At 41.9% G+C, this 24,947-nt stretch overlaps 1 protein-coding gene across 2 annotated transcripts; it reads right to left on the bottom strand.

Annotated features, from left to right (window-relative positions):
• Positions 1-1,579: 1,579 nt before the first annotated feature.
• On the bottom strand, positions 1,580-17,915 carry prr35 (proline rich 35). Of its 2 annotated transcripts, none has more exons than XM_088323866.1 (4): positions 17,697-17,915; positions 6,943-6,996; positions 4,297-5,736; positions 1,580-3,629 (listed from the first exon to the last, which is right to left on the bottom strand). In XM_088323866.1, the coding sequence occupies exons 3-4, from the start codon at positions 5,574-5,576 to the stop codon at positions 2,915-2,917; spliced, it is 1,995 nt and encodes a 664-aa protein (XP_088179992.1). In that variant the 5' UTR covers positions 5,577-5,736; positions 6,943-6,996; positions 17,697-17,915; the 3' UTR covers positions 1,580-2,914. The 2 variants fall into 2 exon arrangements, with proteins under 2 accessions (XP_088179992.1, XP_088179993.1); XM_088323867.1 differs by lacking the exon at positions 17,697-17,915 and adding an exon at positions 7,976-8,144.
• Between the last annotated feature and the right edge of the window lie 7,032 nt (positions 17,916-24,947).

Raw genomic sequence — 24,947 nt, 5'->3', positions numbered from 1 at the left:
CTGCCAAACACGCTCTCTAGACAAAAGCTAATTCTTTGGCACATTTTATTTCACTGTGTGTCATTTGATGATTAAATCAAATGTATGAAATGATAATAATGCCCACCACTTCAATCACATGACAAACCCTAGTCACGAAAAAGTGCGTGTGCTGCAGAATTGGATCATTGACTTCAAAATGGTGTCGTTTTGGCGCAGTACTCTTTGTGGCCAACAGGGGTCCCCTCAAACACACGCCAAGAAGAACCGCGTCCCTCCGAATGCGTTACATTGACGACTTGACTTGCAAATACTTTTTCCTCCGTTTTGGGGGTCACCCACGACCACCCGCCCCCTTTGTCTCGTCTTCAGTTGTTGAACTTGGGGCCCCTGCTGACCTTTACGCAAAGATTTGGCCCGAGGAGCCGTTCGACTCTTAAGCGTCGTCGAGGAGACGTGAAAACGACGCAAATGGGACACAAGCTCAGTTGACCTTTGTGGCCAAAAAAGATGCTCTCGTCCGAATGATCTTCCACAAGTCTGGCTTTTTATTTTCAATACCAAGCGTGCATTTTGTAAAAATTGTGATGCAAAACGTCAGTCTGAAAATCTACAGATTATGACGAGAAAAAAAACGAGAATTTGATCCTGGATTATTCGTATAGTTTAATCTTTCATTTAAGACCCTTTATAAAAACCGCTTTGTGCCGTTTGCCGTCTTCTTAGTGATAACTGACAAGCATGAAGTTTAATGTAGAAACGGTTCATTAAAATTGGGGTGCATGATTTGAGGTGTCCTTAAAAAGGTTGAAAGTTCAATCCTTTTTCTAATAATTCATTCATTTACATCAAACCCTTAAGAATTCAGTGCCATTGACGGCTTTGAAAATAAATCCTCCATTTTCCAAAGCCATCCTGAAATGTGACTATAGTCATAATTGTACGTTTCCAGTTTTACCTTTTTCATACTTTTAACTATCTCCACGATAATTTAATAACATAATTATTTGTTAAATAATACACCTTTTGATTATCCATAATCTATATAATTACATGTAGCTATTTACTTCTTGTTCCGTTCACTTTACGTCTCAATGTTTCAATTTGTCTAGTGTTCTGATTAACTCTTTTCGGAATTTTCCACTGACTTAGGTTTCACAATAGTCCACCGTGATCAGCCCCTCTGGTATAAAAACGATTTTAAATGATTATGAAAGTGCACTTTTAAAACCTTAACATCCTTTTTATGTACCAACAAAACCAGAATATTCATTTTTTGGGGGGTTGGGATTTGTTTTATTGTAAAAAAAATAAACAGAACTGCTTAATTGGCAGTTGTTATTACCATCATCTCACAACCCAGATGTTAAACAAAGTCTGTCTTCTTAAGTGTTTACAATTATTTTATCTTACTTTTAAGTTAGGCTGTTCGGGGTGGAACGCATTAGGTAAGAGTATTGGGTAGGGACGGGTGCTGGAGAGAGAGATCAGGTTCATCCCTGCTGTTTTATTGTTTCTATTTGCTCATGTAGCATGAAAATGGTGAAAGTAAGAAAATGCTTGCTTCAAGTAAGGACCATACTGCAACACAAACCCCAGGAAAGATGAAAAATAGGAGTTTATTCAAGTGCTTCTAAAATGTGCACTTACTTGTATGCACAGAACGAATAAGCTTGACAGAGGCTGCAATGATGACACAAGCCAGGAGATGGCGGTAGCAAGTAAATACGTTTCAAATTCTGCACGGATCCTTTAATGAATAGATCAGTTCATTCAATTGATCGAATGAGTCCATTAAAAAAATAGTAGTAACCTCATAACATGCTTGTGCCATTTAAAGCAAGTGATCGAATTTGAATCGTATTTGACTTGCAAAATGAAGATGTTTCTTGTTTTTCTCTGATAAAACACAACATAATTTCACTCCCAACTTTATGAGCCACTAAAAAATGTGTGGACAACGCAAAAGACAATCTCTCGTGACCCCGTAAAACTGTCTTCATAAAACCATTTATTGAACACTTCATTCTTTAAACAATATTTACAAACGATTGTCTGTAATAGATTGATTTCGCTTTTCAAAATCATGTGTCACTCTGCCTTTTGTTGAAAATTTTCAGAGACTCACATGTACCGTATTTCCCGGACTATAAGGCGCACCTTAACACCCCAAATAGGCCAGAAATTTGAAAGTGGGGTTTTGGGGTTTTTAAGGGTTATTGATCTGTACGCTCATCAACACCCATCCACCAGCCCCCAAGTCTTATAGATCACATTGCGTTAGATCTTATCTCATAATGACAGTGTTTTTACTCATGGTGCCAGAAAGACTGATATTGATAGATTAAACAGTCTCTGCACTTCTTCACTCGTGCGTCAATAACATTGCAAAAGACAGAAAACAAAACAGTCTTTCAACAAAATAATATACAAGCTCTTCTATGTACGTATACATATTAAACCAATAGGTATTTACGTCCATGAGAGGGGCTGTTTATCCTATTAGAGTACACTATGCAAATCGGTGTTTCTGACACTGTGAGTAAAAAATGTGTAATCGTGAGAAAAGGTCCAATGCCACCGATAAAATTTCTGTCTCATCAGCGTTGTAAGTTTCCCGTAGCAAAGTGTTTTTTTGAGATTATAATCAGTGACAGGAATAAACGTGGTAACTCTTACTGTAATTTCAATTTTAAGCGCATTATGGCCTTATATATGAAAAATATGTGACAAAAGACTATTTTTGGGGGTGCCCCTTATGAAAAGGGGCACCTCATAGAGCGGATAATACAATTTTGATTATTTGGGGGGCCTCTGTGCACATAATACTAATGAGTGGCCATGTATTAGTAGCACCGAAATATTTTTAATATCTCATACGGACAAAGCGATATTTGCAGCTGAAAAGGTGCTCAAAGTTAATGAAAAATGCGTTTTAATTGTCGGCGGCCATCAGCGGGCTGTGGGAGCCCGGCCCCTCGCCTCTCTGCACGGACGAGGGCCTTTTGGGGGCCTTGGACGTCTCGGTGAAGACGATCGACCTGCCGTCGGGACAGAGCAGCACGCTGGAGTCTGCTTCGCATTTGGTGGTGGTGCTGGGCCACAGGGCCTGGGTGGGTCCATGACCCAAGGCCAAGTCTCCCTGAGTCAGAAATTGAGTGTCACTGGTCTTGATCAAAACGTCCAGGGACCGCTTGCGACTCTCCAGCGTGGCCTTCCTTTCCTCTTCCTCTTTGTCCTCTTCTTCCTCTTCCGAGTCGTCCTTGAACCCGCTGCCCGAGTGAACGGGGCCTCTCTTGAAGGAAAGGTCCAGTGGGCCGTCGCTGTGGCGAGCCGTCCTCTCCAGAGCTTGGTGGATGTGCGCCAGCTGGTTTCGGATTTTGCCGAGGTGCTCCCAAAGTTGGTGCTGGACGGGGAGCTCTTCCTTCTCCAGGTGGGAGATGTTGCGCTCGGCCTCCTGGTACTCTTGTAAGGCCTTGGAGAGGTCATTAAGGAGGGCAGCCACTGTGTCGGAGGCCCCACCCCCTAAGGGACGCGTGGGGTCTTGGCTGCCTTTTGATGATTGCGGAGAGGACGCTCCACTCTTTGGACTGCTGTGGTCTATGTGCAAGAGTTCCAAAGACTTTGTCTTTAGGTGCAAATTCTGTGAACTGAAGAGTGGAAAACGATTGAGATTCAGTCCTAATAAATCAGAGATAAGATCTTGTGCCTAAGCTCGAGCATAACCTGACATAAATTTCGAGCTGTGTCGGGCCTTAAATGTCAATCATTTTTTTGGGATCTCGCTGACTTTTTCTTTAAACATCCACCCATCATTTTTCTTCTTTGTCTCTCTGCCTCTTTCCCTCTTAAACTGCCACGCCATATTTTTAAGGACATGCAGCTGCCATGGTACTTGGCCCTATTTTCAACCTATTTAAATGTCAGACGGCCTTAAAATGTTACCGTAAAGTCTTAAAAAATTCTTCAATGATGGAAATTTGTCAGTTAATAGAACCTCTGCAGACGCAAAAAAAGTAAAATATGTATGTGTTTATACAGTACTGTTTAACTAAAATTGTGTTACCAAATACATGCTTTAATTTCTTTCGTCACAAATCACTTTTCCTCCTCCAGAGTCCTCACAAATAAACTAAGAAATTTCGGGTTTTCTTCAGGATCAGTGCAGGAAATCCACGTAATTGGTCAGGCTCAGGCTGGGTTGAGCATTAATACCCACAGGCCTGGGTTGGCAGTTTTTTTTAAGCCCAATCTTACCTCTGCAACAAATAATAACAATATAAGAAAGTTCTTTTTACAGAGCAAAGAAACACTTACCTTAGTTTGTTTGAGGACAAATGAAAAGTCTGACTGTTCTGAAAATTCTTCAGAAACTCTAAAGTGAAGCCCATGGTGGGCTTCTTTTCAACGGGTTCGTCTTGGTCCTCGACGGATCCCACTGTCCTCTTGAGGCTCCCATTTGATTTCCCTTCCTTGAGTGCTGTTTGCACTTCTTTCCCTGGCCTGAAAGTCATATCGGAAGAACCTCCCTGAGGTGAGACCCTACCGGCTGGGGAAAGCAAAGTTGCCCCAGGCCTGAGGGCAGGCACTTTCCACAGGTTGACATTGGGTTGGAAGCCAGGTAAAGAAAAGGCCTCAACAGTGTTTGTGGATGTTTTGGGTGCTTTAGCGGATTCGCCCTGACCGGAAGGCGGACGGAAATTGTGCTCACACAGGAAAGGGTAGTAGAGCCGCGGGGGCAGGAGAGTTCTGTCGGCGTGGCCCCCCGAGGCCGGGTGAATAAGTTGGGCGGCCGAAGCCAGGATTGGGAGCTGGGCCATTTGAGGGCTTGGATTGGAAGAAAGAGAGGAGTTCATGTAAGAGAAAAGACCGGCACCGATGGGGTAGCCCACCCCCAGCACTGAAAGGTCTTGGTAGTCCACAAGGTTCGGCGGAGGAGGATAACACGGGATGGAAGCATTCATCCGGGCCTGAGTGCCTTCGGTTTTGGCCTTGCTGGCTGACAGGAGGCGCCAATGATCCGGGAGCAACCCCGCAGAACTCATGCAGTTTTTGCTTAGGGTCTTGTAGTGCTTTAAGTGGGCTTCGACCTCCACGGATCGCGCTCGCAGGAGCTGCTCCTCCAGGGAGAGCATGTCCACCATCAGCAACTCGGAATCCCCTTTGCACTCTGTACCGTCCGATTTTTCAGGTCGCTCCTTCGCAGACGTCCTGGTTTCTTCTGCCTCCTCTTCCCGGCTGGCAATTTCCTGGGCTTCTTGCTCCGCACTCCTGTGCTGCCCCTCCTCCATCCGTGTCGCCTCTTTCCCACTCCCACGAAGGCCTTGCTGCGAGGGCCGCGGTTGCTCCGGATGCAGGATGCCGTTGCCCTTTTTGTAGGGCCAGTCGGACTCGATGAGCAGTGACAGGGAGTTCTTGCAGAGACTGTACTTCATGTGGTTATACAGGTGCGACTTCTCCATGCAGGTGAATGGACACTGGAAGCATTTGTAGTTGTAGGGCTTACCCCAGGGACGGGGGATGTAGTGCGGCTTCTTGGGTTTGCGCTCTTTGTGTTTGCCAACAGACGTTGCTTTGCAGAGGTCGTCCTTGGACATGATTGGTCCCGATCCTTGTAACAATTTGCAATTATTTTCGGGGAGGGATCATTCAATAAACTGGTGGTTGAATATCTCTGGGATTGTCAATGCGTATTTGGGTTTCTTCCTTCAGCTTTCTGCTTGGCTTTTGACGTTCTGATGCATTTTTCGGGGGTTCCTGCAAAACAACATGAAAATAATGATTTGACCCGAGCCATCCGTCCACTTTAAAATCAAATAGAGCTCTTGATCTTTTGCACACCGCTGCCCTAAAGGTGCGACGATTTCCTTTTTTTAATAGACACTAGTCCGAAACTGCATGCGTGGTCTACCTGAGGTAAAGGTCACTTCAGCGCTAACTTGACTTGAGCTTTTCACTGTACCTGCCACTCCTCATTACTTCCACCAGGCTAAGGCCTGAGGGGCAATTGGGCCATGATGGGGGGCGGTGCACCTGTGCGGGTTAAGAGGGGCCCCGAGTGTTGGGGACCAGAAGACCTCGGAGGCCAACTAGCAGGCAGGACGAGAGGTGGTGAAAGTGGCGAAGGGGGAGGCTGGTTACTAATGAGGGCCTGGCGTCATGCCTGGGGGGCGTCATTAGCAGCAAGACCGGGATCTGGGTCAAGACATGGCGCATAAGTTCAGTAGCCCTCCTAAACTAGGTCTCGTCTCTAGTCAATAACTTTAATATTGTCAATTTTTATTTCTCTGTCACCAAAAAACGAAATTAATTATTATTAAATCTTGGTTGAACGAAGGAGCCCCGGAAAAATCTGCTTCCAAAGGTTTATTTCTTCTTTTTCTTCAGGGCATTCCAAAATTAAAGTTGAAGATTAAATGTTTAAAAATGCTTCGGAAAGTCGATGAGATCGCATTCCGCCATTCCTTCAACGGTTCGAGGTTGACATTTGTTCATATTTACATTAAAGTTCATATTTACGGCCTCAGTTAACTCCACTGGTGAATTCAACCAACTATGCCGTCAATGGTGCCGCAAACTCGGTTGTTCAGCGATTTGATCGATTCTCTCGTCCGCCCGGGGGGCTCTGACCCCCCCGTTTAATCTCATAATGGAAGCCAACAGCTGCTGTTACCAGAAAATCAATAAAAATATTTTTGACAGTGTGCTTTCCTGCTCTTCTGGCCACTAAATCTGGATGACTGGCTTGTGATGCCGCACACTGACCCCCATACCGAACCCCCTGCGGTCCCGTTTCGGGCTTTTAAAGCGCTCAAACATCTATTGTTACGATTAACGGGCAGCGGAACCGCTCTGGCATGCGTCAGCAAACGCAATCAGGACAAACCACGGGACTGCATTCACCGGGAAAGAAAATAACAAATATACGGGTTGATTTTTTTGGGGGCTAATTTATTAAAATACCTTTTATATGATTTCATGGATTATGAGTCATCTCAACCCCGAAACACAACAGTCCTGAAAAGAGAGAAAGACAAGATTAATAGTTATAAATTCCCACTTTTTACACAATATTGAAAGGTCAAGTCATGTTTATTTGTACAGCCCTTAATCACAAAAAATCTCAAAGGGAAATTTTGTCATTAAAATATTAATATGAATATTAAATGTGATTTTTTTAGTCAAAAGTGCTTTAATAAAAGTGCTTCATTTTTAAATTATTGCTGGGACAAATTAAAAAATGTCATAAAAAAGTATTTGAATATGAAATACAAGAAATCATTTGTGTCAGTTCGACATGGAAAGAAAAATGAATAAATGAAAATGGACTCTAAACGTTTCCTAAGCTCTTGGTCCCAATAATAACAATATATAATAATAATAATAATAACAAGCTCAGAGACAGCTTCTTCCCCAGGGCCATCACCACCCTAAACAAGTGCAGAAAACTGTGGAAAAATACCTTGCGATTGTTTTTTTGTTGTTGCTGCTATTGCAACGTAACTGTCTATATACATAGCTTGCGACTTATCTTGGGGATTTTGTTGCTACTCAATGTTATCGCACTTCTTTTTATTGCACTTTTGTTACGATGTATTATTTTCTTTCATTCACAAACTTTGCACTATTATAAATTAGGAAAACACTGCACCGTATACATATTGAAATATATATTATTTTTTTTCATTTTTTTTACTGCCTTTTATCCCGAGAGTCTTCACTTTTATTCTCCTTAAAGTCTTTATTACATGTTAACCCTGGAGTGCCATGTCTAATCTTTTTTCATACAATGTTCAACAAATTGTTATCAATGACAATAAAGGCAACTGAATTCAATAATAATATGAATAAACTCTGAGAAAAATATCATAGGTATTTTCTGCAAGAATTGTACGGCAATGAAAATAATTCTTAAATAAATCATCAGTGTTATGATATTAGAGAGTGCTTTCAAGATAAATATATGAACAACACTATAAAATTGAAAAAGCATTACCTGCCAGTAATTGTGGCGATGGAGTGCCGGCGTAAATAAGTGATTGTGCCCGCTGTGGTTATCCGGTGGCCGTTATTGCGTCTGCCTGTCGTTCTCAAATGGGAGCGCAGCAGGCGCCAGCGTGCACATTTATATTGACTGTGAGCGGCGCCCTCGGGCGCTACAATACTGTAACGCGCCCACCCACCCGCCTCGGCACACCCCAGTACCCCCACCGGCACCTCCACTTTCAAATGTGTGCTCCACCTCGAAGCCGGTTTCAACTTAAAGGTTACTAAATTGGCTGATGGCATCTTCGGACTTTGTTCGGTCAACGGTGAAGATCCGCACTTTACGACTGATCGCTAGCAGCACGTTTAATCTTTCCCTAAATATTGAAAAACATGTTCAAATTTAAATGATGAAAGCAGGCTAGTTAGCTACACAATGTACATATCTCGTTAGCCATCTAAAGAGTCTCTCTAGCGATCTAACTTAGCTTGCCAATGCTAGCTATATTCTATGCATTTCTTACCATTTTCTTTTTACTTAAACAGGAAATCAAAGTTCGGGTGCGCGTTATACACAAGATTTTACATGAGAATGTTTCCATATTTGTACAGTTTGTGATCAGTCGAACAATATCACTAACCACAATCGAAAAACATTGGATGCAAGAGAAGTCGAACTCGAAATGCGGCGCTGACAACACTGAATGCTAAACACTACACCACCAGTGGTATAGCTGACTTATGAAAAGCATAGAATTTATCTCATAATCATAGTTTTTTCATTCACGGCACCTAAGATGAATGTTAGAGAACGAAATTTGTCCTAAAAGATATGAATAAACGTAAAAAAGCAGTATGAGGGAAAAAACTCTTTGGTGTATTTCATGAACACTAAATAAATACATTGTAAATTGTGTGCTGGTATTGTGTGTTCGTAGTGCAGTGGTTATCACATTTGCCAAAAATTCAAAAGGTCCCCAGTTCGAGACCAGGTGGAATTATATGATGGCTGGGAGAGTGATGGGTGCCATCAAGCTGTACATAGTGGTTAAAGGATCCAACCATCTGTTTTGTTCATAGTTTACATTGTCATTGAACTATTTGAATCCTGACCGCACATATTCAACGTTTGTCACATAAGGCTTAGTTTAAGCTGAGAAAAAGTGAATCAAAATCTCAACCGATTTTTCATCCAAAATTAGGGGTGCGAGTTATTAACAAGTGCGCGCTATTGACAGCTAAATACAGTATGTATCTAGCTTCTTATTTCGCTACCAACATATCTGGCTAAATCCAGCTAATTAGCTAGCAATCATATTACCATTCATACCCATTGAAGCTATCAACAAACTTCCACTATCATCTTTTTCTGTACAGTGTCTTTATCTACCTGAGCTTCCATGTATGGCGTATGAGAAACAGTTTATTGGTCTCATTTAGAAAACGACAACAAAAAGAGTGCCTCATGATATGCATCTAATCGTTTTGTTTCCATTCTCTTCCCGGTGGTCCATGTCAGCGAGCTCCCCGGCTCTTCCTCCTGATTGAGCAGACATGATCTCCCCCCCGCTGTCACATTTGCTCCAGATGGTTTAACTCGACGTAGCGGCCTGTCAGCTGACATTTGGCGGCGGTGGCGCGACAGCCGGCCTGATGTCTTCTGAAGGCTCCCGGATCGGATGAGTGGATGAATAACTTCCACGATGCTATGGAAGGTATCATACTCGTACTGCCAAAATATGTATTCGATCACTACCACAGATCCAACTTGGATAAGTAAAGAACTGTTGATTCAAATTTTAGAAAAGTGTGTTCTAAGGGGAGGTTAGAGTACCAAGATAAGGACCTCAGAAGGCACTTACTAGTCCCAAGATATTGGTCCAGTCTCATCACAAGGGACAGATGGTATCAGTCTTGAAAGAAAGTGAATGCCAATAAGATGCTTTCGGCTCGGCCTTTAGCAGACGGGAGAACCTTACATATGTTCATAAACACAGCCCAGAAAAGCAATTGCTCCACTCTGCTCAGTCTGGAGGACAAGCTAACAACATTTTTAACCTTTGACCCTCGAGTAGACGCTACAATTCCTTTAGAAAAAAAGGACAAATAAGGCTGGAGACATTTTTGCCCAGGGCCTCCCTTTTTATATTGTGTTCTGTCTTGTGCTGTGTAATTTATCCATCCATTATCTGCACTGCTTATCCTCAGCAGGGGACATCCTGAACTGGTTGCCAGCCAGTCGCAGGGCATGCAGGGACAGACAAGTCCCTCGCTCAATCCCAACTCGGGACAATTTGGACCGGCCAATTAACCTGACATGCATGTTTTTTGGAATGTGGGAGGAAACCGGAGTGTCCAGAGGAAACCTACGCAAGCAAACTCCGCACAGAAAGGCTTGCCCCAAGCAGGGAGGCAATGAGTACCAATGTTGTAAGCCTTAAGTAACTCGGCCGAGGCTTGAACCAGCAACCTCCTAGTTGCGGGGCAGGCGCCCTACCCCCAAGGCCACCAACCTGGATATTAATTAACAATTAACATTTTGTAACTCAACTGTCTTTCCGGGACTTTTTAAAGCAGATCATGAAATCCAATATACTCTGTGCTTTGTTAGTTTGTTAGAACAAATAAATTCTACCTACTAATATTCTGATATTCTCCCTACCATATATAACTATATCTACGCTTTATTTACAACTATAAAATTCAATCCTAATATCAGGGGTTCAGTTTATGTGCATATTTGGTTGTGTGGTTGAAAGCAGATGGGGAAGTGGCGTGGCTTAGAAAGGACTACCAAAATCAAAAAGACAAACGTGAGTACAGATTTTACCGTAAGAGCACTAATATGGTCATTTTATTTGTAATATTATTTTTTTAATGCACCATGCCTGGAGAAAAAGTGAAATCCTCTTGAAAATCTTCAAGTTTTTCAAAGACAAAAGGGATATGGAGTGTCTTGGCTGTGTTAGTTTGCAAGCTCTTAAGATTGCACAAGCCAAGCTTCCATGGGTTAGTGTAGACATTGTCATTCATTTATTTTATTATATGGCTATTTTAAAGGAGTTATAGGGGTTCGGCTTCGATTTGAGTACATCCAATAATTTGTAACGTGATAGTTACTTTCTGAGAAACACGCTAGTTTTGGGTGTTAGTAATCTTGGGGGAACGCAATAACGTTTTAAATAAAGTAACTAGTAACTGCAAATAATTACTTTTTCAGTGACATGCCCAACACTGTCTATCCATCCCAGGGGTCAGGAACCTTTTTGACCCAAAGAGCCATAAAAGCAAAAAATGTTTTCAAAAGAAATTGAGAGAGCCACATCATATATTTTCAGACAAAATTGAAAAAACTGCCAAACACGCTCTCTAGACAAAAGTTAATTCTTCAGCACATTTTATTTCACTGTGTGTCATTTGATGATTTAATCAAATGTATGAAATGATGGTAATGCCAAATCCTGTGTCCCAAATCAATGTAAATATGCCATTTACAATTTGTCTTCCACCTTCAGTTAAGAAGTTGAGGCAATTTTTTCCATGAAATCTGTCCTTAATAACGATTTCAAAACAATGTGCATGCAAAGTTCTTTGTAAAAATGTCACAAATTACTGCAAACGATAAGCATATCGTCATATTCACTTTCGTAGACTGCACTGAGCGAGAGAGAGAGAAGGAAGTGTCTCGCGCTGTGTGCAGGTATCTGCCCACCTGTACTGCTCACCCAATCAAAGTCGTTTGCCAGCGTTTTTATTTATTCAGTTTCTTATCGAACTTCTGCATCAAGTCGCTTCGGCTTTATATGGACCGAAATCGGGATGAAACCACTTGACTTTGGAACGCCACAGTGAGATGTGCAATAGTTACATTTTATTTTGGAGCCATATGTACTCATGAAAAGAACCATATATGGCTCCGGAGCCACAGGTTCCCTACCGCTGATCTATCCTAATATTCGTTCTTGTATTGAATTCTTCTGTCATCCTGGAGTACCATGTCTTATCTTGTTGTAAACAATGTACATTTGTTCCAATCAATTACAATAAAGACAATGTTAAGTGAACCCGAGCCAAGTCCAAATTTTGTGGCCTCATATATGGTGGTAGTCCCAAGTGTAAGAATACATCCTTATTTTCATCTTTCTCCGTCATATTGCCATTTGATCCGGCTGCAAAAAGACGAGACTCCGAAGCGAGACGGGATTGAGCCCAGGGTTCTTTTGCAGCAGCATCTGCAGGGGCTGACAGCAGCACTCCATTAGCAAGGCGAGAGAGGAACTGGAGGGCGCCAACAACACAGCCAGCGGGCACTGCCAGCTGCGCCACGCACGCTAGCACACACACTAGAAAAGAACGTCTTCACAAACGGCACTATTTGTTTGCAATGGAAAAGTCTGGCGCAACTTTCCACCGGGTGACTTGGAGGCCCGAGGTGGAAACGCTAACAGCTCCTCTCTGAGCGAGCGCTGGCGGGCACATTAACTAAACTCATATCGCTCTCAGCCACTATCAATAATTCACAATTGACCCCGCCCCCTCCTTATCAAAGGAGAGCAAAACCCTGAAGCTCTATCCTGCATTATCTTGTTGCATTTTCAGTCATCTGCGTTATTGAAGAGTTAGTGGAGGCAACTTGGGCTGGTTTTGAAGATTTTCTTTTAAGACCTGGAATACTGTTTCAAACCGACACCCAAAATACATCTATTTTTAAAGGGATTGGATTTGGTATTCAAAAGTTGGGTTTGTCTTTTGAGGTGTCCTTCAAAAGTTGAAAGAAAAATATTTTATCTAAAAAGTATGCGTTAACAATGCTCAACTGAGTTCAAAAAACCTTTATAAAAAAATTCCACCACGCCTTTTTTATTTTACCTTTAGCACTGCTTTTCTGGGACTTGCAAAATATTAAGAAGCAAGAAAAGGAGAAGGGCTAGTGAGTGATTTTATGCTTGTTCCCAGAATTTTTGTTAGTGTAGGCTGAAAGTGGAAAGAGCAAGAAAGGCCCTGTTTCAAATACAGTCCAAACAACCAACCCAAACCCCAAAATAGTTTAAAAAGGTTTATTAGTACTTGAGGAATGAGCTGACTGAGCCTGCAATCGTGAATTAAACCAGGAGATGGCAGCAGAGAGTAAATCAATTTCAAATTGCAGACACCAACTTAAAGTCCTAACAGGTAGGTCCAAATTATGGTCCAGGAAAACAAAGGTGTTGAGTCTGCAAAAATTGCTGCCATCACTATTAATACATTTGTATGCATTTTTTTCTACAAATGCAAAGTCCAAATGCATTATTTACAACAAAGATAATGATAACAATACTGTAATTGTTTTATTTTTAATGAGAAAAATGGGATGGAGACAAATCCTTATCTTTAATCATCACATTAAACATTTTTTTAAAAGTTTAGATTATTTAATAACACTGGCTCAAGTTATTTTTCTTTTAGGGTGTTGAATTCAATTAAAAAACCAAGTCATTCTTTTTCACCCCTCCCAAAACAGTTTTGCCGTCTTTTATATACAGTTTATAAAAGAAAAGAAAATTTGTATTTAATACTGTATTACTTTTTCTCTTTGAGAATTAAAAAAATAGCTTTATTGGGCTAAGAAGGAACTAGCTGCGAGGAATGTGTGTAAGCTAAGTTAGGCTAACCGCAAGATATTAAATAAAAAAAAAAAAAAGAGAGAGAAAATCTTAAGTTATGTAAAAGGTATGCAGACTCTGTGTTTCAATCAAAGGATCCAAAATAAGATTGAGACACGTCTTTGCCCTTACGCCACCGCTGCTGCGAGCTAACAATGAGACATTTTCGCATTTACGCTCAAATGAACGCATGATGAAGGCCGCAAGAACGTTGGCCGCCGTCCAGCGCGTTAAAAAAAAGTCATCTGGCTTGATAAGTGAAAAGGGCAGATAGCACCTATGAGTCGACGGCGTTTTTTTCCTCTGCAGACACGCGTGCCCTTCTCTTTGCGCCTATGTCTGCCAATCCCGGTTCTTGATTTCTGCACCACCTCTTCTGCTTCAGAAGGGGAATTCATTTCAATCCGATGCAAAATGTTCATCCGATTTCTGTAATGCTACAAAATCTCAATGAATTCTATAATTTAACCCCACAGTAGACATCCAGTTGCATTCAAGTAAATGAAGCTATCAATACTTTACTTAAACCGGAAATACAATTTTCCCATAGACTTGAACCAAAACAACGCAGTTTTTACATTGTTCTCCATCTGTAAACGAGTGTGCAGTATGTGTATACGTTTCTTCTTGTCTATTTCCAACACATTAATGTTCAATAAAAACGCTACTGCCACCTAGAGGTGGGCATATAAAACGCATTTCCATTTAACAATTTTATATTGTTTCGGTGATACCAAATACAACACATCTTTTCTAGTTTGCTACGCCAGTTTATAGAAAATTACGAAACACAAATTTTCTATGAAAACGAGGAAAATCAGTAAAATAAACAAAAAAAAAACAGGCAATGCTCATTTTTGTATTGACATAGTTAATTGTTCCTTTGTTATTTATGCTGCATTGGTGCTATGTGCTGAACACTTGCAATGACACTTTCAACTTTAAAACAGCTCAAAGAAATTATACTACAAAAAGTATTCGACAGAAAACTTTAGAAATATAATTTTCAATGTTTAGTGGCTCTGCTATTCACAACTAGGGTGATACTGCTACACGCGAGATTACTTTGTTTCCGGATCGTGCTCATGTCTAGAATTGCTAGTAATATTACCTAATTTTCCTGATATAAAATAATTAAAAACGAATTAATCCTTTCTCATCTGTATGGTGGGAAACGCACACGCTAACTGTAGCTAGCTGATGTTGGCGTTGATATGTCTCTAGTGGTAGCATCTGGAAATTCTCGTAACTTGGATTTTCTCTCGTATGTTGTCTCGTGTCTTGAGCAGCTTGTATATAGAGTATAGGTAAGATTGGGTCTAAAAACATCCAGCCTGAACACAGCCAGATCAATCAAGTTGATTAGGGGAACTGAGCCCAAATAAAACACAAATTTTCACATTTTATTTGTGAGGTTGGGGACGGGCTTTTCTCTCGCCTATTTTGAAAAATAATAATAATAATTATCCACCCGTCATTGTTCTTTGTTTCTTTTTCTTTGTGTATTGAGTGTAAAAATCCGCACGATGGATTCAGTCCCCCTCTCGCGCAGCACCAAACGCTGCCGAACTCCTTGCCGAGTGTGCCACTGAGCGTGGCGACACAGGCTATGCTGTGCAGGAGGGTGACTGAATCCGAATTTGTGTCAAACTTAAGACCATACCTCTAATGTAGAGGTATCATTGTACTTTGAACTTAAATAACTCCTAAAGTTTGTGAAAAATCAATATATAACTATGAAACAAAAGTTGTACTACAAGACAAGGTTTAGGTTTCGAAGAACTCTGTACTCTTAGTTAAGATAGCCATTTCCTTTCATTGCTGTCAGACCCTAAGGCGGTGGGGTATCTTATTTATGCATTTATTTATTTATTTATTTGGGGGTGTCACCTGACGGCGGAAAAGCGAGTAGAAATGAAGGGAAGCAGCTGACGGTGTCAACGCGCATCACAAATGCTGTCCATCAAGGCGTTGACCTTCAGGGTGTTTGTTGGTGTGTCTCTTTTCGCAACATAAGAAGTCATTGACCCACGCGTGTTTGTTCATCAGTGTCATGCGTGTGCGAGACTGAATTGCGTGTGCGTCTCCGTGTCACCGCGGCTATTGCTGTAAGTTAGCCGACAGCGCCAGTAGCTCGGCAGCCTCGAACGACTCTCAAAGAAGTCGCGCTCGCCGGCCTCTAATCCAGCACTCGTGTTGACTAAAACTGTGAATATGATTACAGTGAATACATTTCTTGAGAAAATTGACTGCAGAATCAGTGCCATTCATGCAAAAGTACAGATTAAAACATATACCGTACAGTTATAAACTATGACCATCAACAACTTATGCTAGTAACTACATTGCAATCTATCATGGCTAATATTTGTTTGATCACGCTGCCAAGGCTAGCTTTGTAATACTGTTAAAGTTTCAATTGAGATTATCCCAAGAACATTATTTTAAATGTAAAGGAACGGTGTTTGTTGTTTGACAACTAGATGTCACTAATTTATGTAGTGCAACCAAAAACAAGTCCTACAAAGCCCAAGGAAGAATACAAACTACATGCGGGGACTCAATGAAATTGAACGCTTTTTCTTCTTCATGAATTGCTCAGCCTTTTGCAAGGATTTGGGGGCACACGTAGCCACAAGATGGCAGACAATCCTGTCAGACCCCTCTAAGTAGGGCTGATGTTATGTCAAATAAATAAAAATTTCTCGATACGAGTATTAAGACAAAAACACATTTACAGGAACTTTTTTGCATTTTTCCCTATTTTTTAAAAGAGCTGTACGGAATCTTAAACTTTTTTACTTGTTGCTGCCATCTCCTGGCTTGTGTTATAATTGAAGGCTCAGTCACCTCATCCATGATGCACATGCAGGTACTTGGTCGAATAAACTCTTCTTTTTTTAATCTTTCTTGGGGTTTTGATAGGGGTTTTTCACTATTTTCATGTTAGACTAACAAATAGAAAAAAAAACACTAAATCTGGGGATGACCATTAAGTTACTCTCCACCCCACCTATTTCCCCCCATTACTTTTACCTAATGTGACCTGCCGTGAATGTCACGGTTGCCATGGTGCCCAATTGGCCCCGCCCTTGAGTGCCAGGTGCTGCTTGTTGACAGATTGGCTCCCTGTCATGTCAGTCCCCTTTTGTCGGTCTGTTTGCAAATCTCCGTTTTTACACGGCAAGCCCTTTTTCGCCTGTCCTGTGTTTTTGCTCGTGTTTTTCTCCCGCTTCGATCCGTTTTATCTCGACCACGTCTGCGCTCCCGTCCTGAATTACGACCTGTTTTGATCTCCACCACGTCTGTTCTCCCGTCCTGAATAACGACCCATTTTCTGATATCGACCACGTTTTTGCTCTTCCACCCCGGGTACTGACCCGTTTTTTCCCGCTCTCGACACCGCCATCGCTCGCCACGGAAGTCCCACTTCCGCGTCCCAGCAACCTACACCCCTCGACCAGCGATTTCCGGATCGCGTGTGCACTCCTTTCCCTTCTTCCCAATAAAGCTGTGAGAAACGTTATGCGAGGGGGTCCTGTCTCCGTTCTGGTACTGACAGTGAACAGCTTTGCTTAAAGTAAAAAGCTGATAAGCGCGATGGGAATTTTTTTCACAAGGGCTCTTTGAACTCAGTTGGGCATTGTCAACACATTCTTGAAAGAAAAAATATCGTACTTTCAACTTTTGAAGGACACCTCGAATGACACACCCTCCCTTTAAATCTATTTTTTTCTTCTATTTTTTAAATCACCAGTTGGCGCTTAATCATACACACAGTAGCTTTAGGATGAAAGTGAATTGAACAAAAATGTTAGCCTGGAACATGTAAATATTGATTTAGAATGTTATAAGTAGCGTCAGCTGTTGCTGTATAAATGACAGCTTCATCAGTAGGATAAGTATTGCTGGCTTTATAGCATGGGATTGTGAGCATGTTGATGCTAGCTCTCTGTTATTTTGCTAAGGTTAGAAGTGTGTTTTCCATGAAAAATGTGTTACAAATGCTATTGTGACAAACGTGTGTGACTAGACTCGAATTTAGCGACAGTAGCGTTCTTGAGGCCGAGACTGGTGATGACGACCTACCGGCAAACTCCCAAAGCGCCGAGGATGCGTTTCCCGACAAATGAGTCCGAAATTGGCGACATGAGCGTGCGGTTGGCGTCCATATGCGTTGGGATCTGAGCACCAGCGCCGCCTGATGCCGGGACCGGCCTCGTATTCCCCCAGCAAACTCGGGGGAGCCTGGTGTCACTGGCTCCCCCAGCTGCGACCGAACCCCCCGACCATAATGGGCAAGGGGGGGGGTGGCATTGCTTTTCCCTGGCGACGGAGGCGGCAAGAGAGCGCCAACTCCTGGAGGACGCAGACTGCCCAAGCGGCAGCAATGGAGGGAGACAGCGAGCGAAGGCCGCCGGCCCCCTCCCTCGGGGGCCCTCGGCCCCGAACAGTACAAGTTCACGTTTTAGCAAACCATATGTTCTGGCTCTGCCCCCCAGCATCGCGCGGCCCCTCCCAGACAGTTAGCAAATAAACAAGTCAGGAAGCTGTAGCTCGAGGGAGGAGGATGTGGGGAGCTTGTTGCCTTCTTCCTGCCGTTTAGCTCTTTCTATTACTGAGGACTGACTGGCAATGAGGGAGGGGGGCATTACATGATCAAGTCTGTCCATACTAAAATCAATTGGCACAACTCGATTTAGAAATCCCTGTGAGCTAGTTTAGCGATTTTTGCTCACCAGGGCTTCTTGTTAGTAATGCTTGGTAAAAGGGCTGCAACGATCGCTCGGCAATTAATTCCATTGTTGACGTTTGTCGCCAGACAATTTATTCCAACAGAGTGAGTCTAAGGGAAATATGGTCTCAACGTGCCTTTTATACTATATTCTATCCAAAATATACTTTTACGTTTATATTTCTATAGTGCTTGATGAGTGTGTGATTTTACGATTCCGCAAACGCCTTCAAGGTCAGGAGAGTAGGTTTCCCAGGCCAAAGGGCCGTTGTTTCTACAGGTGCACAGACCTTCTTTCGGCTAACCTGTACAACCCAAGGACAGGAGCATAACTTTCCCAAAGCCAGTTGAACTTTGTCTCCACAGCTTGGAGGTCACTGGTAATTTTCCCAAGACTCTTATCTATGTCCAAACAATAAACTGCTGTGATGTATCTTTTATTATACTCTCACGCCATCTTGCGACCAACATTATCCACTGCATTTAAATATGTGATTCTTGCATAAACCAATCAGAATGTGCTTACAAGCTTGTGTTTTACTCTATCCTCCTATCAGAAATCTATGAAACAGTATAAGAACGAGGCTCTTGCTTCAGTCTGTGAAATTATTTCATCGCAAACTATGAACGCAATTTTGCATTGTTCAATGTAATTGCTTTTCTTTATTAAACGCGTTTGATTGTTACTCAAAAGTCTCTTATTTCATCTCTACATAAATATAATCTCTCCTAAGAGAGTCTCCCATGCACAATACCTGTCTCATCTCATCTTATCTCATTAGCTGCACCGCTTATCCTCAGTAGGGTCGCGGGGGGGCTGGAGCCCATCCCAGCCATCTAAGGGCAGTGGGCAGGGGACACCCTGAACTGGTTGCCAGCCAATCGCAGGGCACACAGGGACAGACAACTCACTCGCTCAGTCACACCTAGGGACAATTTGGACCGGCCAATTCACCTGAAATGCATGTCTTTGGAATGTGGGAGGAAACCGGAGTGCCCGGAGGAAACCCACGCAAGCACAGGGAGAACATACAAACTCCGCACAGTAAGGCCGGTAGCTGGATTTGAACCCACGCAGGAGGTTCCCACGACCTCAGAACGTTGCCGCACACGCGCTAACCACTGCCCCGCCGTGCTGCCCAATACCTGTCTTGAGTGGTAAAATACAGAAATGACGGTGTAAATTGCGCATATCAAAACATCTCAAATTTGGGAGCATTTAAACCCAGATAATAAAAAGACTACTTGCAAAGTTTACAAACCGGAATTGTTCTCGCCTCGGTGAGATTCAACTAACGTTCATGGAAAAACTATCCGATTTCAAACTGTTGAGAATCGTAAAGTATTTTTGTTACAGACTTTGCAGTTGACCACTGAGTGTACTCTACAAAATACATTGTTTTATTTACTGTTTTACTGCTGATAATGAGCCTGTTCTTGGTTTACAAGGATTCAATTGTTGACTCATTATCCGGTTTTTCGACTTATCGTTTCCATAATCGGTGACTAGTCGACCGTTGTCACTTGCAGCCCAACTTGGTAAGCTAGCAGACGGAATTGTCACAGACCAGAACAAATAGGGCAATTATGACAGGAATTGCCTTTCTCAAATTTAAGGAAAACAAGCACGGGAGGAAAAAATAAAATCTCGCAGTCTGCATTTGCAAAAGCACTCGTGACCCAAGATGTCCGCTCAAATTTTCCAGAGGGTTGAATGTTGGAGTGCGCCGAGCAGATGGACGGCGTCAGTCGGCGCTCCCTTTGGGTAGAGAAAGTGTCCGCAAATGGACAGCTGCGCCTTGGGCGCCACATTCTGGAAGTGGACTAGCACACTGGCCGACCCTTGAGCAACAAAACAGCCCAAAGTTGCTCCAAGGTCAAATCAACACTTGCACACAAACGACGTTTCGTCTTACCACAAAAACTATAACGTAGCTATTTAGTTTTTTTTCCTTTCATGGAAACTACACAAGTATTGCTTAGCACTAACGAATCTTCTAGCATGATGCTAGGATAACCTCATTTACCATTAAGTCAACAATATCTGATTACTGCACATCATTACAAAATAGTACATCCATCCATCCATTATCTGCACCGCTTATCCTCAGTAGGGTGGCAGGGATGCTGGAGCCCATCTCAACTGTCTTCAGGCAGTAGGCACGTGACACCCTGAACTGGTTGCCAGCCAGTCATAGGGCACAGAGACAGACAACTCACTCGTCCATTTACGACTAGGGACAATTTGAACCGGCCAATTAACTTGACATGCATGTTTTTGGAATGTGGGACGAAACCGAAGTGCCCGGAGGAAACTTACGCAAGAACGGGGAGAACATGCAAACTCCACACAGGAGGTTCGATCTCATGACCTCAGAACTATGCCGCACACGCGCCAACCACTGCGCCGCCGAGCTGCCCTAAAATAGCACATTGAAAACAAAAAGAGCCCTCTTGAAAATGCTGTAAAAATAGACTTGGCCAAATATTGTCATTTTATTAATGCAATATGTAAATTATAGGGTTGACAACAAACCAAAACATAATTTTAATGAATCCACTACGATGCCACTGTTCTTCAGATACCCAACTCGAGTCATCATTGATACCATATACTGGAACTATTATTACAAAAAAATTCCCTTCTCTTTGTCGCTGACATTTCAAAATAAATACTTTTAAATCCAAACATGATATTTTTCATTAATATTACCTTTATTTATTGGTAATTTACTATTCTTTTTAGTTCTGGTTCCCGTGAAATAGCCTCCAGATAATGCAGAAGTGAGCTAATCTGGGTTTGGGCTTCTATCACAAGTACTAGCACCGATATCTGATGCCGATATGTGCCCAACTTAATGATAATTTCAACTCTTGCGTTATGCATAATTGTCAGGAAATATGCAGAAAAGGCCAAGATGCTTTCTTTTTGTGATACCTTCTAAGTGTGATAATAACTCAATCATTATTGTTGCATTTATGTGAAAATAGCAGACACACAGAAGGTCTGATCAATTGCATAGTACTGTATTTACCGTATTTTCCGCATTACAAGGTCCACTCCCAAGAATAGTCTTTTTTCATATTTTGTTAACATATAAAAGGCACACTAGACTATAAAGAGCATGAAATAAAAACAACTGTAAGAGCTACTGTATTATATATATATATATATATATATATATATATTTTTTTTTTTTTTTTTTATTTTATTTTTTATTTTATTTTTTTGCAGTGAATATTAGTGTGCAATAAAAATTAGTCAACAAATGTCGCTGACCAAAATCTCAAAACATTGTATTCAACTGGAAATGAACCCAGTTCGCGGCAATGAGAGCAGCTAACAACTGCATCATTAGTGATACTACAAAAAGGCATTCGACTTTTTTTGCATTATAACACTGTTTTTACTCACAGTACTAAAAACGACTGTCAGAGAATGGAAAAAACAGAAAGCTGTCCTAAACAATACAATTAAACACAAAAAAGTATGACAAGGATAACAATTCTTTGGTGTATCTGATGATGAATCATACTTTGCCTTTATTCACATCTACTGACTTTTCACTTTTCTCCATTCTCTCACATTTGTTTCTGGCACTGTAAGTAAAAATAGTTTGATCATTAGATAAACTTCAATGCCTTTTCTATGTAATCTGTACCACTGCTGGTCAAGTGGTTTAATGTCATTGCACTTACTGCCGTGACCTGGATCTAATTCCCATTGCAAACAATATATTGTGATTTTGGTCAGAAATAGTTTTTGATGGATAAATTATTGCACAAATCCAGTACTATACCGTAAAACGGTAATAGTAATACGCATGCACTGTAAATATCCGATATGAAAATGGATCAGGGCTCATGAAGGTGAGAAGGGTGTGAAGGAATTACTGCATTTACTTATATGATATGTGCACCTTTAATTATTCTCATGTCCTTCAAAGTTCGATTCATCATCATACATTAAAAAGATGTTTCTTTTGTTGTTATTTTTTGGGTTTATTCAACTTTCTGTTTCCACCATCCTCTAACATTCGTCTGCGATACCATGATTAAAAATAGTGTGATAATGAGATAAAATCCAAGACTTGATAGACACAAATAAATACAGTACTCCTGCCTGTGTGAACCACTGATTCTAATTTAAATGCACCACCTCAAACGCCGATTCACTCAAGGAAATCTCACAATAGCCCTCTCCCCACATGATAACTTTTTCACCTCAGATCTATACAATTCACATAGTTCACCCTTTATGACTCACCCTGAAGGCGATATATATTCAAGCCTGATTTATACTGTATGCATTTACAATCTTATACAACGTATTTTGTGGTATTCAAGGCGCAGTTTTAAATATCTGGCAAATTTGGAGTTTTTGGATGCGCCTTAAATTTGGGAAATACGGTAGTCTTTGGGTTATCAACTATTTGAGTATGTTCTGCATTTTGAGTTCACCTCAAAAACTTGAGTGACAGGCCAGGCGTCCTCGCCGCCTCTTCCACGGAGTCATCCGTGACCTTCCGGAAGATCCGACTTGCTTCGCCAATGAAGCAAATCACTGATCTTTAAAAGCAGCTCTGCGGGCACAGGGGGGGCAGCGAGGCAGGGGAGGCGAGTTATGACGACACAACAACGCACACACTGGCGTGCACCTCTCGCTCTGTAATCAAGGAGCAGGCCGGTGACACTAACGAAAGGCGACGGCTCCTCGCCGCTTCGGGCGACGACCGGCTCGGCTGGCGAGACCGCCGAGAGAGACCGGCGGGCACGCACTCAGGCAAGGAGAGCCTCGCTGTTTTGGAGAGAGGGGAGGGGGACGCACTGCTGGTGTGGCGTTCAAGAGCAAGCACTTGCTCGAGCTACTTGGCTTCATCAATTTGATCTTCTTTGCTATGCAATGCGAGAAATTAAGAGGTCTAACACCTAACCATCAACATTTCACTCATTTGTCCTTTTTTGGCTTCTTCTCCAAATTGCATCATGGACAAAGCTGAGCACAAGGAAACGTCCAGCCCTGGGGCCTGCTTGCAGAGTGCCCTACCCACCCCTCAGCTAACCCCCTCCCATCTCCTCCAGTTTAACTTCTGTCAACTAGATGAAGCAAGTGAGTCTGTCTCGCTGGGGCGAGAGGATGTGACAGGCCGCTAATGGAGGCGATTTATCAAGTATTAGGAAAGCTTAATAATTCACCGCGCCAAAGACTCCCCCTGGCGCACCCCTTGTATCCCCTTCGCGTTTTCATACAGCCCCCTAGTGAAGGAAAATGTTGACATTGTTGATGTTGACATTTTTTTTTCCTCTATTCATCCTGATCACATGTAAGATCTTCAGGCCAAGCCCACAACACGATTTTTGGGCCTAAAATGTCACTCATTACATTCAAATCAGGCTGGGCTTCTCTCGCAATGACTTTTTAAAAAACACTAATGATGTTTAAAAAATGTGTCCTAAGATGATATGTGGATACTAACCTTAAAAACAACCAAACCATCCATCCAATTTTTTGCAACGCTTATTCTGGAGCCCATCCCAACTATCCGGGCAGTGGGCAGGGGGGTCACCCAAAACTGGTTGCCCGCAAGCCACAGGGCACACCGAGACAGACAACTAACCCGCTCAATCACAACTAGGGACAATACAGACCGGCCAATTAATCTGATATGAATGTTTTTGAAATGTAGGAGATAACCGGAGTGCCCAGAGAAATCCCACGCAAGCACAGGTAGAACATGCAAACTCCCGCACAAGAAAGCTGGTAGCTGGATTTGAACCTACAACTTCAGAAATGTACTGCAGGCACGCTAACCACTCAGCTGATGTGCTGCCCGCAAACAAACCAGAGGAATAAAATTACATTAAGAGAAAACCGAAAAAAAAACAAAAAAAACAAAACGCTGACCTGTGTTTCCCATTTAATAGGAAGATCCTGGTGGGCCACCATGGTTTAATAGGATTACAGTGCTCTATAGCGTTTCGAGTAGTTCTGGCCAGGAGAGACCTTGAACCTCAATAAAAAAAAAGTCGCTTCATCACAAAACATACTGTACTAAATAAACTCTTGCAATGTCATATCAAAAAACTGTCTATTATCCACCCATCATTGTTCTTGGTCTGTCTGCCGCTCTTTCTTTTAGAGTGTCACGCTAGATTCTTGAAGATGTACTACTGTTGTGGTTTTTGGCATGTTTTCTACCAATCAAAATGAAGGACCGCCTCAAAATGTTCCTATAAACTCTTAAAAAAAAAGAAGTCAATGATGGAAAATATTCAGTTAATCTAACCCCTGCAGACAGAAATATATAATATGTGAGTGCTTATAAACTTGTGTTTAATTTTGATTGTGTAACAAGAGATGATCGTGAATTTGTTTTAATCATAAATCAACTTTTATTCTCCAGAGTCCTCACAAATAAAATATGAAATTTGAGGTTTTTGGTACTGCAAATCAAATTATTGGTTGGGCTCAACTGGGTCGGGCTTTAATACTAATAGCACTAGTTGGGCTTGATTTTATTCGGCCCAAACTTAGTTCTAATGCTGATGCAAGTTTACATAAATTAAAGACTCAAATAAAAAAGAAAGACGCAAAAGGGGTCGGG

This window comes from Urocampus carinirostris, chromosome 19, assembly GCF_059441175.1.
Source record: "Urocampus carinirostris isolate Australia breed hairy pipefish chromosome 19, RoL_Ucar_1.0, whole genome shotgun sequence".
Taxonomy (NCBI): Eukaryota; Metazoa; Chordata; class Actinopteri; order Syngnathiformes; family Syngnathidae; genus Urocampus; species Urocampus carinirostris.
The sequence above is the reverse complement of the archived record's forward strand: the minus strand, read 5'-3'. Positions and strand labels throughout refer to the sequence as shown.

Excerpts from the sequence above, each read along its gene's own strand:
- prr35 (XM_088323866.1), bottom strand. The coding sequence starts at position 5,576 with ATGTCCAAGGACGACCTCTGCAAAGCAACGTCTGTTGGCAAACACAAA. Across the intron at positions 3,630-4,296 it reads TTGTCCTCAAACAAACTAAG|TTCACAGAATTTGCACCTAA; the intron begins GTAAGTGTTTCT and ends TCCACTCTTCAG.